Source organism: Ceratotherium simum, chromosome 6 (genome assembly GCF_057802395.1).
Source record: "Ceratotherium simum simum isolate JZ-2026a chromosome 6, ASM5780239v1, whole genome shotgun sequence".
NCBI lineage: Eukaryota > Metazoa > Chordata > Mammalia > Perissodactyla > Rhinocerotidae > Ceratotherium > Ceratotherium simum.
In genome coordinates this window covers 7,224,215-7,239,410 of record NC_141905.1, presented here as the reverse complement: position 1 = coordinate 7,239,410, position 15,196 = coordinate 7,224,215, and the positions used below count along the sequence as shown (strand labels likewise).

Below are 15,196 nucleotides of genomic sequence, written 5' to 3'. Positions count from 1 at the left end.
GCCTGAGCTCTGACGAGGGTCTCAGGCTGGGAGGGCCCTGGGGGTGCTCACCTTCTTCTCCAGACTCCTGCCACAGCCCTCTGCCAGGTCACACTCCCGTGCACATCCTTCAGCACTTCCCCGCCCCTTTGAGAGGAGCCCTCTGTGACCTCTGGCTAAATCCTGCTTGTCCTTCCAGACTCAGCTCAGCCTTCGTCTCCTCATTCAGTTAGGAAATCTTGTTTAAGCATCAAGTAGGTGCCAGGCACTGCTCCAGACCCCAGATCTGTGATGTGAACAAAACAGAGTTCTTTTTGCCTGGAGCTCACATTCTAGCATTTATGCATTTGTCTGTTTTCTGGGGTGGAACAGTCAGTCTCCCTTCCCTCAGCTCTGCTGCCCCAGCCCAGGCAGACCGCAGACCCCCAAGGGGTTGCAACCTCTGTATGGAGAGGCACTCAGTTCCTGGATTGGGAGTGAGTGACAGGCTTGTCCCTGCTGAGTTGCCCGCAGAAAGAGCTTTGGTGCTGTCGGCCCAGAGTGGGGGCAGCCCTGCCATGCCCTGCTCTGGGATGTCCGTGTGCCTGACTGGGACCCTTCCTGAGCCAGCCCCCTGCAGCGGAGGGGAATGACAGTGGAATAGGAGCAGGCGGCCAGAAGGGTGGCAGAAGTCGAAGGGTGGAGAAGGGGAGAGGGAGGTGGGGCGGGGCCCGGGGCACTTGGCAGCAGAGGAGTTGGCAGCCAGAACTCATCGCCAGAGATGAGGAGGCAGGCCCACTGTGAGCTGAAGGTGCATGTGCATGTTGCATTGTCCCACTGGACCGCACTGCGAAAACACACATTCAAAGATACAATTACTGTACTCAGAATTTCAAGAGGGCAACTGCAGAGCATTAAACCCAAGCACAGCGCCCTTCAGAGCCCATGGGGTGGCCCCCACACCTCTCTGTCTCTCTCAGGGGTGGCCCCTCACTGCGTGTGAGACAACCCCTCAGTTGTGCAGGTGTGCAAGTGTGCAGCAGGGTTGGAGCCAGGGTGGCTCAGAGCATGCCGTGTGATCAGCTCTGCCAGGGATCGTGTGGGAATTCCTCCCATGGGGTCCTCAGATCTGCACTGGCCCCGGCAGTTGGGTGCTGCCCCTGGGTGTCCAGAGGGTCAGCGTGTGGCCGCAGGCATCGTCTCCATGGCACTAGAACCACACGCACCAGTGTCCATCCACGGCTGTCCTCTAAGGAGGAATTCCTTGGGGAGGTCTAGGCCAGGCCCCAGGCTGGGCATTGAGGCACAAGGTTCTGGGAGCAGAGAAGGGAGTGGGTGGCTCGACCCTTCAGGCCACAGACAAGGGTCCTGAGCCCACCTGGAAGACTCTTAGGAATTTGCCTTGAGGAGAAGGAGGGTAAGAGCATGCCAGGCAGTGGGCAGTGTGTGTAGAGACATGGGCAGACGAGCCCGTGTGGTGGTGGAATGGTGGGCTTGTCTGGGCTGCTGAGCCGAGGCCACAGTGATCGGAATGGGGTTGAGGTGGCAGATGAGTCTGGCATTAATCTGAGCAGGATGAAGAGGCAGAAGGCAGACTGCTATGCATCTATTTCTCGATTCGAAGTAATCCCCTTAGCTCCAGCCCTCTCCAGAGCTCTCTGTGCCAGCCCAAATTCTCTCCGCTGTGCTCTGTGGGGGCCTGGGGGGACAGTATCAGGTTGCCTACACCCTGGGAGTGTATGATTCGTTGGTGAAGGCCCTGGGTAGTCCTCTTGGGAAGCAGAGCCCAAGGGACAGCTGGGGTTTCTGCAGGCGAAAGACATCAGTTAGACCTGCCTGCCAGCTCTCCTGGCCCCCCAGAGCCTGGCAGAGAGTGAAGATTTGAGTCCGATTCTACCTCTTACTAACTGTGCAACTGTGGGCAAGTCCCTTACCATCTCTGAGCCTCGTTTCTCATCTGCTGAATAGGAATCATGACCATTCTTATCTCTTAGGGTTGTTTGTCAGTTAAATGAGACAAGGCATATAAAATATGTAGCATAGTAGCTAGACCAGGCTAAAGACTCCATGTCCCGTAGTTATTGTTACAACTGATACTATTATTGTTTTCAGACCAAAAAAGGGAAATCCTATTTGGCTCTCAGGGACCTTTCTGTGGTACTGCTGAGCGGGCAGTGTCTGGAGGTGAAATGTGACATCACGTCGACAGCGGGGTCTGTCTTCAATGCTGTCATGTCCTTTGCCAACCTTGGGGAGCTCACCTACTTTGGCTTGGCTTACGTGAGAGGTAAGTGTCTCCTGGGTAGCCCACGGCTGGCCTGGTGCCTCAGGTGACCCGGGTATCTAGGTATCTGAGCACTATTCCTTCTAAAATAACTGCTGGCGACTGGGACGCCTCACCTTGCACACTTAGACATTGACGTGGTGAAGGCTTCAAGTGGTCATGTGCATAGTGTCAAGTCAGTGCAGGAGACTGTAATAAAATGGTGCATGGAAGATGTGGGTTTCTGTGAGTCACTGGGTTTGGTTGATCAATTTCAGTGCATTGAAGTCAGACTGGCAAATGTTAAAAACATTTCCATCTAGGTGGGAATATAGAACGGTACAGCCACAGTGGAAAACTATGGCGGTTCCTCAAAAAATTAAAAATAGATTTGCCATATAAGCCAGTGATTCCACTTTTGCATACATACCCAAAATAATTGAAAGCAGGGTCTCGGAGAGAGAGTTGTACACCCATGTTTGTAGCAGCATTATTCATAATAGCTAAAATGTGGAAGCTACCCAAATGTCCACTGACATGTGAATGGATAAGCAAAATGTGGTATATACATACAATGGAATATTTTCAACCTTAAAAGGGAAGGAAATTCTGACATATGCTACAACATGGATGAACCTTGAGGACATTGGGCTAAGTGAAATAAACCAGTTGCAAAAAGACAAATGCTGTATGATTCCACTTATGTAAGGTACCTAGAGTTGTCAAATTTATAGAGACAGAAAGTAGAATGGTGGTTTCCAGGGGCTAGGTGCAGGAAGAATGGGAGTTATTATTGAATGGGTACAGAGTTGCAGTTTTGCAAGACCAAAAGAATTCTGGAGGATGGTGGTGAGGGCTGCACAACAATGTGAATGTACTTAATACGCTGAACTATATGCTTAACAATGGTTAAGATGGTAAATTTTATGTGTATTTTACCACAATGAAAAAATTAAAGAAATTTTTCCATCTAATCATATAGGACTAATGGGAAATCAGCACCCACACCCCAGGAGCCTAAATTAAGAATCCCTTCTGAAGATCCTGAAGGAAAGAGTTTCTGCATCTTCTTTCCATCTTTGCCCGTCCGTGAAGGGACTCTATTTCCATCTTTGCTGTAGTCAAAGCTCTTTAACCACTGTGTGGGGTAATGGGAAGGAGGCCATGTTGGGATCATACAGGCCTTCAGGTTAAATCCTGGATCTACCAGCCCACGTTGCTTAGGTGTCATAATCTCGCTTTTCCCCTGTTCTTCCTCCCCAATGGGAGAAGCTCACAAGCTTATTGTGGGATCATTCCGTGTGCCACGGGTGTAGGGTGTGTCCTTATCTCCCCATAGTTCTCAGCAGACCTCCGAAGGATCTCTCTCCCAAGCAGAAAGAACAAGCCTTATACGCTTAGATGTGATCTGTTGATGTTTGCTCAATCTTTTGTAAAGTGTAAATAGAAGAATCTTTAGGAAACATTGGATTTTTATTGATCTACAACATGCAATCTAAATGAAACCAGTGTGCCTGCTCTAGGGGTACAGCCTTGAGGCTTACCCTCTCCTACCTCCCCCAAGTCAGGTCCCGCCCTGCACCCCTCCTAGGTGGACATCCTAGAGCCACTCAGCTGGGGCCTCCTGGGTAAATCACTCAAAAGTGACCAGTCTGGGGTTTGAATATAAACCTACTTGGGAGGGCTTGCCAGCCAAACTGTAGTGGGGACCTGCCCATCCCTTGGGGAGAAGTGGCCTTAAGTGAAGTGGGGTGTGGGGAGTCAGATTCAGCAGCGAGGGCTGAGGGCGCAGGGGGCAGATGTCTGGGCACTGTGTGGTGACTCCCATTTGAACCACTCTGGACACCTCCTTCCCTCTCCCCAGCATGCATATGCCTCTGGGAAAAAAGGCTGGTTCCCCATTTAAAAGCTTTGCCTTCCAAAACTTGGCGTGACTCCTGTGCCGGGCAACCTGCTAGAGAGTGTCTCTGGGCGGAGAGGGTGGAGTGTGGTGAAGGGCGTGGGGCAGAGCACGGCTGGGGTAGACCTGCAGGGGTCCCAGGGGGAGTGGCCTGGCAGGGAGGAGGTCAAGCTTTGCCTTAAAGAGAGCAAGGGGTGGAGGCGGTGCCTTCAGTGGCTGGGCTCATTCAATCTCCCTCCCGGAAGTGCTAGAGGACAAACTCAATGGGAGTTGAAGTCCTGAGCTTGGACTGGTGGAGTTTTCAAGCTGGCAACCTTCAGGTGAAAAGACAAAGGTGACTCCACTTATGCCCTGCTCAGTCTGCTCGGGCTGCTGTAACAATATGCCGTAGGCTGAGTGGTTTCAACAACAGACATTTATTTCTTACAGTTCTGGAGGCTGGGAAGTCCAAGATCAGGGTTGAGCATGGTCAGGTTCTTGGTGGGGGGTCTCCTCCTGGCTTGCGGACAGCCATCTTCTCACTGTGTCCTCACATAGCAGAGAGAGCAAGCTCTGGTCTCTTCTTATCACATTAATCTCACCTAAACCTAATTACCGCCCAAAAGTCCCACCTCCACATATCATCACACGGGGGTTAGGGCTTCAATATATGAATTTGGCGGGGACACAAACATTCAGTCCATATCATGCCTATGCCTGGGGAGGCTTGGGATGGTCCAGTTGATGCAGAACGCTTGGCCCATGGCAGGATTGGAATACTCATTCCTCTGTTTTTCATTTTGTCTCCATAAGATGGCAGCTGGAAGGCAGATATTAAGTAATATCCTCTCTAAGATAAATAACCACATTTCCTCCTCTTGGTGCTGATTTCTCTTCTCGCCCCTCTCCTCTTTGTCTCCTGTTCTTGGCCCCTCACAAGCCGTGGTGGCAGGTATCCGGAGGACTTTCTTCCTGCTCTCTCCTGCACTCAGATGGCTCCTGTCTGACCCTTCTGGCCAGGCTCAGGGCTGTGGGTCTGAGGGCTGGTGCCTGCCCAGCTGCTTTTCCCTCCAGGCGCTCTCTACTTCCATTCCAGGCAACGAGTTCTTTTTCCTGGACACCGAAACCAGGTTGTGCAAGATAGCCCCCGAAGGCTGGAGTGAGCAGCCCCGGAAGAAGACCTCCTCGAATACTCTCACACTCTTTCTGAGGATCAAGTTCTTTGTCGGTCACCGTGGGCTGCTCCAGTGAGTGCTGCAGACCTGTCCTTTGTTCCTTCAGCCTTTATGTGTGTCCAGGCTGACGTTAGAGATAGTGGATAGGAAGTGCTTGGGGAACTGTAAATTATGTATGAATAACAACAGTTATTGTGGTTGATCTTGTTGATTGGATTCCAATATGACAGAAAAGGGGGAAAAAGCAGTGGTTGGGGGCAGGCCCTAGACAAAACAAGAACTTGCCCTTTTGTTTCGTATATACTCCACTTGAGGTCAAAGTACCCCCCCACCCCCACCCCAGTGTGCCCCTCCCGCAGCAGCCCAGGGACGAGGGCGGGAGGAGAGATGGGGTCAAGACTTTGGAGTTGGATCCGTGCCTCTTCATTCCTTTGCTTACTAAAAACACCATCTAACTGAGTATCAGTTTTCTCACTTGAACCACAGCAGCAAACGTCTCCATGGTGTTGTATGAAGTGGCAGGAGGCATGGTGTGGATGAAGGAGACCACCCTTGTCTCACTGGCATCTTCCTCTGGGTTCTGTTGGGTCGTGTCCCGTCTCCTTTTCTCTCCCCGCTTCCCAGACTGAGAAAACCCTCTGGCTTTAGTGTTCTCCCTCCCCCTCAGCAGTCCAGTGGCCTTTATTCCTGCATTTCTTTTCCAGGCAGAGCCGGACAAGACATCAATTTTACCTGCAGCTTCGAAAAGACATCCTGGAGGAGAAGCTGTACTGCAATGATGAGACGCTGCTGCAGCTGGGTGTCCTCGCCTTGCAGGCCGAGTTTGGCAATTACCCTGAGGAGGTAGGGGTGGAAACCTGGGGCCCTTGGTGGAGTCACCAGAGAAGCAGTTATGGGACAGGGGGGAACTGTTAGAAATGTGGAGAGTGAGCCTTTGAGAAGTGTTGTTAGCACCTACCACTGAGGTGGGGTAAACTGCATCCATCCATCCATCCATCCTTCCATCCATCCATCCATCCATCCATCCATCCATCCATCCAACAGCATTCATTGAGCGCTCTTTGCTAGGCTCTGGGGGATACAAAGATGAACCAGTCAAGTTTATACATTGTAATGTAGTTCTAATCTAAGGTCCCTCCTAAAAACAGTAACTTACTAATATATTGAGTTCCTGTCATTATCATCATCATCTTTATCATCATCATCATCAATAGCAATAGCCAACCTTTATTAAAAGATCACTCTGTACCTGTCATCGAGCTAGACATTTTCCACAGTGTTAACTCACTTAACCTTCACAGCAACATTGCAAGGCAGATACTATTACTCACATTTTCTAGAAAAGCGATGTGAGACCCATGTAGCTAGAAAATGGTAAAGTCTAAATTTGAGCCCAGGTGTGTCTGACTCCAGGGCCAGTGCTGATTCTGCTGGACACACTGCATCTCAAGTGGTCGCTCTAAGCTTGTTGGCCAAGCCCTTGTTCCTGGAGCAGAGTCACGTGTAAGTTTCTTTAATTTAGTTTGCCTGTCATGGTCCTGTGTTATAGTCCTCAGGGAGTTAGTAGAGGTTATTTAATTTGCAGATGCATCAAAGGAGGGAGAGATGATGCTAATATGTTTATTTACTTAATTAGGATTCAAAATGGGGATGCCAGGCAGGAAGGAGGGATCCACCAGGTGAGCTGTGACAGAGAGCAGTGCAGTTTTGCTCTTGGGTTCATGAAGCCCCTCACCAATGTTCAAGATGAGGGGCCAGGCGCTTGGCAACAGACCTCAACAGAGACTGAGCAGTGTAACCCAGCAGTGGGACATGGCATCCAAATGTGGAGCTCGTCTCTGGCTACATCAGTAGAAGCAGAGAGGGAAGAGCCAGGGAGGTGAGGGTGCCGCTGATCCTTCCCAGGTGACCTCCCAGCCAGCCACTGGGCTTTATCTTGGAAGGCATCCCCACTGTCATATGACAAACACTGGGTCTTCTGGGGAGTGCTTCACTTGGGAGAGAAATGCTCTAGAGAGGACATGAGAGCTGTGTGAAGGAGGAATCTACTGATCAAAAGAGAAAATGAAAAGGTCTAATCCCTATGTCCTTGGGCCTGTGAATGCTTTCCCAGCCGTGTCTGCACGTCCATCCCAATCTCGCCCACCCTCCAAGACCAACCCCAACCCCACAGCTTTCCTGGACTCCCCACAAGTGGAAATAAACTCTCCCTCCACCCTCTGGACCCTTTTGAACATCTCCCCGGCACCCCTTGGCCAGGACACGTGATTACTCAGCAGAAAAGCAAGCTCAGATTGGCTTGAATAAAACATGTCATTTACTGGCTTGCAAAATTGAGGTGTCTAGGCCCTCCTGCCCCTTTGACAAGCCTCTGGGCCTATCATTGCTTTCTTTGTAGCTTCTTCCTCTCTCCTCGGCCCCCAGGGCTGGGGTCCTAACCATGCCTAGGGCTTGCTGGGGGCAGAGACTCAAAGACATCAGCAGGACTTGGGCTGCCTCGTTTCTGGACTGTGTGCTCTCCTCAGTCAGGTTTGCCTTCAGCAGCTTCTGGATTCCACCCTCTGGGTTGTAGCCCAACACCAAAAGCAGAGTCCCTCTCAGTCATGCCATGGAAATCCTGGGGGTCTGTGTCATTGGTTCTGATAGAGTCATGTGCCCACCCTGAGCCAATCACTGTGCAGGGAAATTCCGTGTTCTGATTGGTTGGACTTGATTCACATGGCCACCCTAGGAACCAGGGGTAGAGCTTACACTGTGCAAAATGCATGGACTGGGAGAGAGGAGCGATGGTTGCCATTTCCAGCAAGAAAGGGAATGTTTGCACATGGCCAAAAATATATGTCCACCACCAGTGGGTACATATTGGTCAGTAATGCTACATCCTTGGTGAACAAGGAGATGCATTAGGCTGAAGTTCTGAGTCTGCTGGGTCATCTGGGTCTGGCCTTGCGTTATAGTTGAATTGTGTCCCCCAAAATTCATGTGTTGAAGCCCTGACCCCCAGTACCTCAGAATGTGACTGTACTTGGAGATAGGTGATTAAATTAAAATGAGGCTGTCTGGGTGGGCCCTAATGCAATCTGACTGGAGTCTTTATAAGAAGAGGGGGTTAGGACACATGGAGAGACACTGGGGATGTAGTAGCACAAGGGAAAGACCACGTGAGGACTTGGCGAGAAGGTGGCACCTGCAAACCAAGGAGAGAGACCTCAGAAGAAACCAACCCCGCTGACACCCTGATCTTGGACTTCCAGCTTCCAGAACTGTGAGACAATAAATTTCTGTCATTTAAAGCACCCCGTCCATGGTCCTTTGTTATGGTGGCCCCAGCAAACTAATATGCCTTGAGTCTGAGAAGGAGAAGCTGCCGCCCCCGCTGAGTGGGGACGCCTTGGCAGAGGTCTGTGTTCTTAATTCTCAGTGTGGGGTGGAGAGGGCAAAGTGTGGCCTCAGTCACAGTGCCTGCTTCGTCCCCCTAACGGAGTTTAAGAGCCAGGACAAGCTCAAGAGTTAGAATGGTTCTTGAGAGCAGATGCTTTCAAACATTTTGTGCCACGACCTGTGATAAAAAGTGATGGACCTTATAGCCCAGTGCGCACGTGCACACGTACGTGTAACAGAACTGAAGCAAAAGCTTCAGGAGTAAGACGCACCCTTTCTGGATGTGACGCACACTGGTATTTCCTCTTCTGTTCTAGTCAATTCAAAACTGCTGCCCGTGAACCACTAAATTGGTTTCGCAGTTCACTATTGGGTCACAGGCTGCAGTTTGAAAAACACTTTTCAGGCTATACCAGTATCGTCTTGCCTTCCTCCCTGGACATCTTCAGAAGGTGCCACTATGTCTGGAGTCTTCAAAGTCTCTCTCTATCCCCTCACACTGCTGGGTTTCTCTTCACAGCGTTTTTCACTACCAGGTATGTATATTCATTTATTTATCAATCCTATTGTTCTCTCCGTGAGAATGGAATCCCCCTGAGGGGAAAGGTTTTGTCTGCTTTATTCTGCCTCTTCCCGGGCACCAAAGCAGTGCCTGAAACATAGGGAATTTGCTCAAGAGCTTTAGGTCTCAGGAGTGGGTGAATGAATGGAGTGCAGGCTCCTGGACCTGACGGACTGTGGACAAAAGTTACCCTAGGAACTTAGGGTTAGGGTTAGGATCAGGAGCTTGCTTGTCAGGGAACTGTAGCTCAATTCCCAACACCCCCACCCATACTCCCCCACGGCCCCCCGCAGTCCGTGGGGCCTGGGACTTCACTTCCTCCTCCTGGCACCACCCCAGCCTGGGAATGCAGTCTGTCCCAGAGCTGGCCTGGCCCCGGTAACCTCCTCCCTGACCCTTTGACAGGCCTCCAGCCCTGTCACCACTGCTCCTTCTGGGAGCTCCTTCCTGTTTCCTCCACCCGCAGAGCTGGGGTCCTTACCATGCCTGGGCCAGCTCCCTCTTGCTCTCGTGCTGCTACTTCTGGGGGTCTTGGAGGAGAAAGGCCCAGACATTTGGAGGGTGCTCTAAGGCGACCCAGTGCATCAGTTGACATCCTTGCTGCAGTGTCTAGTCCCATCCTGTATGTGGCTCATGTGGACAGGGTAGGGGGGCTTCCAGGGGCAGTGTTAGTTCGTCCTTAGCAGGCTCATGGAGCAGAAGAGTGAGCCTGAGTTTTGGAGTCAGGCGGAACTGGGTCCAAACCCTGCCTCTTTTGGTGGCGATGTGCTTGACCCTGGGCACATTCTCTCTCTGAGCCTCAGCTTTTACGTCTGCAAAATGGAGATAATAGAAGGCCCTCGCAAAGCTGCTGTGAGGGTGGAAGGTGGTAATGCATGTATGGTACCTGGCATGAGCAACTGCTGTTTGCAAACTTCCCTCCCCCTCCCCCATTCTAATTAGAAGTGTTGCTCGTTATCAAACAACCCAAAGACTTACTTTCCGTCTATGGATTCAGACACACAGTCTTATACCTGAGACCCTAAGTAGGGGTTAGAGTTGGGGGAAACTGCAGGCCAGGTACACTGAAGGCAGCTGGGGAGCTGGAGTAAGACCCCTTCTTGAGGCCCAGATCATTCCTATGGGATCAGTTGCCCCAAGGCCCCAGGGGCCCAGATCTGTCTCTAGGCGCCCCATTCTGGCAACCCCCTGCCTGTCCAGTTTCTGACCGACTTTACCTAGCTCCCGCCTCAGTCTCATCCTCTACCTCCAGCTCCTCCCCCGGATCCTGCCCAGCCTCAACCTCTCCCACTGCCCTAGGGCCCAGAGTGGTTCCAAGATGCTCTCTGCTGCTCCCACAGCCAGACCTTTTCTCTTGCTCTTATGTGTGAGTCCTAATTTATGCTCCGTGCTTGGTCTCATCTAAGCCTTACGTCACCCCTGCAGAGCCAGTGTTATTTCCATGTGCAGTTGAGAAAAATGGTGCCTCTGGGAGGTTAGGTGAGCTTGTGAGAGCACAGCCAGGACTCACTTCTAGATCCTGGTTTCGCTCTGTGCCAGGTGTGGTGGACCCATCAAAGGGCGTTAGGGGAGGCTCCGAGAGGAGAGCCCCTCCCTGCGCCTGTGCTGGTGAGTGGGCAGGAGTGGGAGGCCAGCCTGTCCAGGGAGCTGCTGGTGTTTCACTGCAGCCCAGGCTAAAGCAGCTGTCAGCCTGGGCGGGCATACCAGTGAGAAACTTGCTGTGCCCTCCCACAAGGCTAATATTTTGTTTGATAAATCGTTCTGGAGCTGGAAAGAAAAATAATTTGGAAACCACTGTAGTGAAAGATTGGAAGCCACTGAAGAATTCTAAGCAGGGAAGTGACGTGATTACATTTGCATTTTAAAAAGAGAAACAAAGACAGTTTGGTATAAAAATAAGTCTCCTTAATCACATCATTGCAGCAGACTACTTTCCTCTGGGTGCATTCTCTGCCAGTCTTTGACCACATGCGGGGTCTCATCCATTTGTAAACAGTGCCACGCATTCTGCTTTCTCACTGATGGTCTCTGTCTTCCCATGGCCTTCCTAACGATCTCTTGGGGTGACTACAAGTTATGCCGGGGCAGGGCTGGAGCTTCCCTCACTTATCTGTTCTCTCAGTGTCTGGTATCACCCGGAAGTGCCATGGACATTGTAACTACTATTATCGTTCCAATTACTTCTGATCTTTCTTTTTTATAAATGACAGAAATCAATGTCTGTGCTGGAGCTTTTCAGTTCCACGTTCTTCTTCTCTTGGATACCTTCCTAGCGATGAGATGCTGGCTCAAAGGTCCTAAATACTTTTTAAAAATGTTTTAATAGACTTTTTTTTTTAGAGTAGTTTTAGGTTCAGAGCAAAATTGAGTGAAAGGTACAGAGGTTTCCCATATGCCCCCTGCCCCTACACGTGCATAGCCTCCACCACCATCTACATCACCCACTGGAGTGGTACTTTGTTCCAACTGATGAACCTGCATTGACACATCATTATTACCCAGAGTCCAGAGTTTTCTTGGTGTTGTACATTCTATGGGTTTGAACAAATGTACAATGACATGTAGCCACCATTATAATATCATATAGAGCGGTTTCACTGCCTTCAAAATCCTCTGTGCTCCACCTATTCATCCCACCCTCCTCCCTAACCCCTGGCAACCACTGATCTTTTTACTGTCTCCATAGTTTTGCCTTTTCCAGATGTCATATAGTAGCCTTTTCAGATTGGCTTCTTTCACTTAGTAAAATGCATTTAAGTTTCCTCCATGTCTTTTCATGGCTTGACTTTCATGGCTCATTTCTTTGTAGCACTGAATAATATTCCATTGTCTGGATGTAGCACAGTTCATTTATCCATTCACCTACTGAAGGACATCTTTCGCTTCCAAGTGTTGGCAATTATGAATAAAGCTGCTATAAACATCCATGTGCAGGTTTTTGTGTGGATATAAGTTTTCAACTCCTTTGGGTAAATACCAAGGAGTGTAATTGCTGGATCGTACGGTAAGAGTATGTTTAGTTTTGTAAGAAACCAATAAACTGTCTTCCAAACTGGCTGTACCATTTTGCATTCCCACCAGCGATGAATGAGAGTTCCTGTTGCTCCACATCCTCGTCAGCACTTGGTGTTGTCAGTGGTCTGGATTTTGGCCATTCTAATAGCATTCTAAATGCTTTTTTGTGCACTAGATTGCTGAGCAGTTTCTTTCCCTTTGTGTCTCTGAGCTGAGCTCAGCTGGCATGAGCCAGTCCTAGGCTGGAGGTATCTCAGTCCATAGCCACATGGGGACAGGCCTGTGCCACACCGGGAGCATGGGGATGTAGTGGCTGCTGTGCTGTTCCCTTGTGATCCCCTCATCAGGCCAATTCGCCCACTCTGAGCCCTGAGAAGGCCAGGTGCTCCCTGCTCCCTGCTGCCTTCCTCACGGGTAGTCACCCTCAGTTGTGGGGAAATGTCTTGCCCAAGATTAGGCTGGGAGGGGCTGCCTGAGACCAGGAGGGGCTGATTCAGGAATACAGGGCAGGGTAGGCTTCTCGCTCTGCCAAGTGCTGCCTTTTTCATTCCTTACAGTGGACCCTGGCACCACTCCCCCAAAATGTCCGCATACCTCTCTCTGCCCCGGAGTCTGCATCAGGGAACCCAGCATCAGGCAGCGAGTGATGCTGATCTTCCCGCCGCTCCTGTTTCCCTAAAGAGCAGACTTGATGAAGGTTCAGGCCTGGGGCGGGGTGAAGGTGTCAGATCTTCCCTCATTTGGGGAGCTACTTCTTGATCGCCTTCTTGTGGAGACATGGTGCCGCAGCCAAGACCTCCTTGTCGGAGGTGACGGTGTACCAGGAGCATATGTGCACAGAAACGCTAAACGGGTAAAAGGAAACAAAGTTTTAGGGCCAGGGCTTTCTGTGCCTTTTGGGAAGTGTGTGGTATCATGGAATGTGTGAGGGCTTTGGGTGACCAAATCTTGTTTCTGTCACTTATAAGCAGTGTGACCTTAGCCCTGTTGAATGACGTCCTTCCTTGCTCATTTTGTTCGGCTCGGCAATGGCAATAATAATGTCCGCGTAGGATTACTGTAAGGATTGAAAGAGCTGTGTTCTGACGACCACCTGGAGTAGAGAAGGGGCTCAAAAACGGGTGGCTCCTTTCTTCTCTCCCTTCTGTTGATGTCATGTGGTTTGGCCCAACTTCTAATATGGTAGAAAAAGATATCCTAGGTGGGCCCTTCAGAGGAGCATCTTTGCCCTGGGGCCCTAACCTGGGTTTCGACTGCAGACAGACTTCTGTTCTGCTCAGAGCCCTCCAGAGGGTGTCTTGGTCATCCCCTTCTCTTCTGCATCTTATTCCAGCAGGTAGAGAGTAAAGCCTACTTTCGAGTTGAAGATTACATCCCAGCAAGTCTGATTGAGAGAATGACTGCATTCCGGGTCCAAGCCGAAGTCTCAGAGATGCACCGTCTGAGTCCTGTGCTCTGGGGAGAGGATGCTGAGCTGGAGTTCTTGAGGGTGAGGCCTCCGTACCCTTGAGAAGGGGCATTGGTGTTCAAGGCAATGTGGTCAGCAGTCCCCTCCAGAGCCTTCTCTGGGGGCCAGATGTACCCAGACCCATCAGGAGGTATGAGCAAGAGACTTGAGGCTCTTGGAGGAAGGAAGCTCCACTGCCCTGAGGGGCAAGGAGAGGCTTCTGGAAGCAGGCGGCACTGGAAATGATCCCAAAAGATGGGTAGGATTTCGGGGGCTGGGGTGGGTATGCAGGGCCTTTTTCCCACCTTAGAGCTCATAGTCACTTTTCTGTGAGCAGGGAGACCACATTTCTCATAGACGACATACAGGACAATTGAAGGACAAAATTGGAGTGTGAGCCAAAAGCAAAGCCACTGAGAGACTCAAGTTTGCAGCCTTCCAGGCAGCTGTCCTCAGCACAGCACAGATGGTGTGGGCCCTGCATATGGGTGCAGCTCTGCTCTGCTCTCTCCTCAGCCCTCCAGGAAAAGCAGCGGCATTTCAGTCCACTGTGCTTTTGGGCACACCCAGAGCCTCTAGTGAGCTTTGCTCACTCCACAACTTACGCCTGCTGTGGGCCAGGCACCGTGGGGATCGGAGGCAGAAAGGACGTATTCTCTGCCCCCAGGGAGTCCCAAGTCTGGTGGGGAGGACAGACAGGTATGCAAGATGGTGATAGCTGCCCGATGGGAACAATAACAATACCAGGATGGTGTTGTTCCTCTGTGTCAGGATGGGGGGGCATGGCCACTCTGCCCATGCAGGTGGGGCTGTGGGGCTTGGCAGGGGGCATCCTCAGCTTCCCCGGGGTGGGATGCCTGGCTAGCCTTTAGAGTTGGGGAGCAGTTTCAAAAGGAAGCTCGGGGATTTATATTTTTCTCTGTACAAAAGTCTCCCAAGACAGATGGAAATATTCCGTCCATGTTTTCTTGTTTTTAATAGAGATGGGCATTTGACAGCAGAACTGCCAAGGCGAGGTCTGGCCTTATTTTTCGATCAGTCACTTAGAACTGTCTGCAACACCTAGGGCTCTATCAACCTGCAAGCATTTCATTTGAGAAGCCCCAGCAGAAATGTGCTCAGTGCATTCCACAATCCAGCCTTCATGCACGCTCCCTGTCGAGAGGGTGCAGCATTCCCTTGACGAGGGATAAGTGGGGACTTCAAAGCCATCATCACATATCTGATGGAGCATGGCCACAGGGCCACAGAGCCAGCGGAGAGGCCCAGGCCTCGGGCCTGCAGAGGCTCCTGCAGGGCTGATGATGCTCGCCCACCTCTTCCCAGGCCCTGGCTACGTGTGCCGGGCTCGCTGTGTCCCTGCTTCCCATGGTGGTTGTAAAGGAAGTCACCATCTCATAAGCAAAGATGCAGGAGGCTTTTTTTCAGTCTTTGACAGAAAACCCTGAAGAGATTTGATTTCATTTGCATGCAATCTTATCAGTTTCAAGGAACACTGGCTTTCGGTTCCTCCTGG

The 15,196-nt window shown here is 50.9% G+C and overlaps 1 protein-coding gene across 1 annotated transcript in view; it reads left to right on the top strand.

The window, feature by feature from the left end:
* FRMPD2 (FERM and PDZ domain containing 2) overlaps positions 1–15,196 on the top strand; it is an 83,950-nt gene that overhangs the window by 15,768 nt on the left and 52,986 nt on the right. The window contains exons 9-12 of the mRNA XM_087431818.1: positions 2,071–2,245; positions 5,197–5,347; positions 5,980–6,118; positions 13,567–13,722. Of these exons, the coding sequence (XP_087287944.1) occupies positions 2,071–2,245; positions 5,197–5,347; positions 5,980–6,118; positions 13,567–13,722 (621 nt within the window). The remainder of the gene's footprint in view (positions 1–2,070; positions 2,246–5,196; positions 5,348–5,979; positions 6,119–13,566; positions 13,723–15,196) is intronic.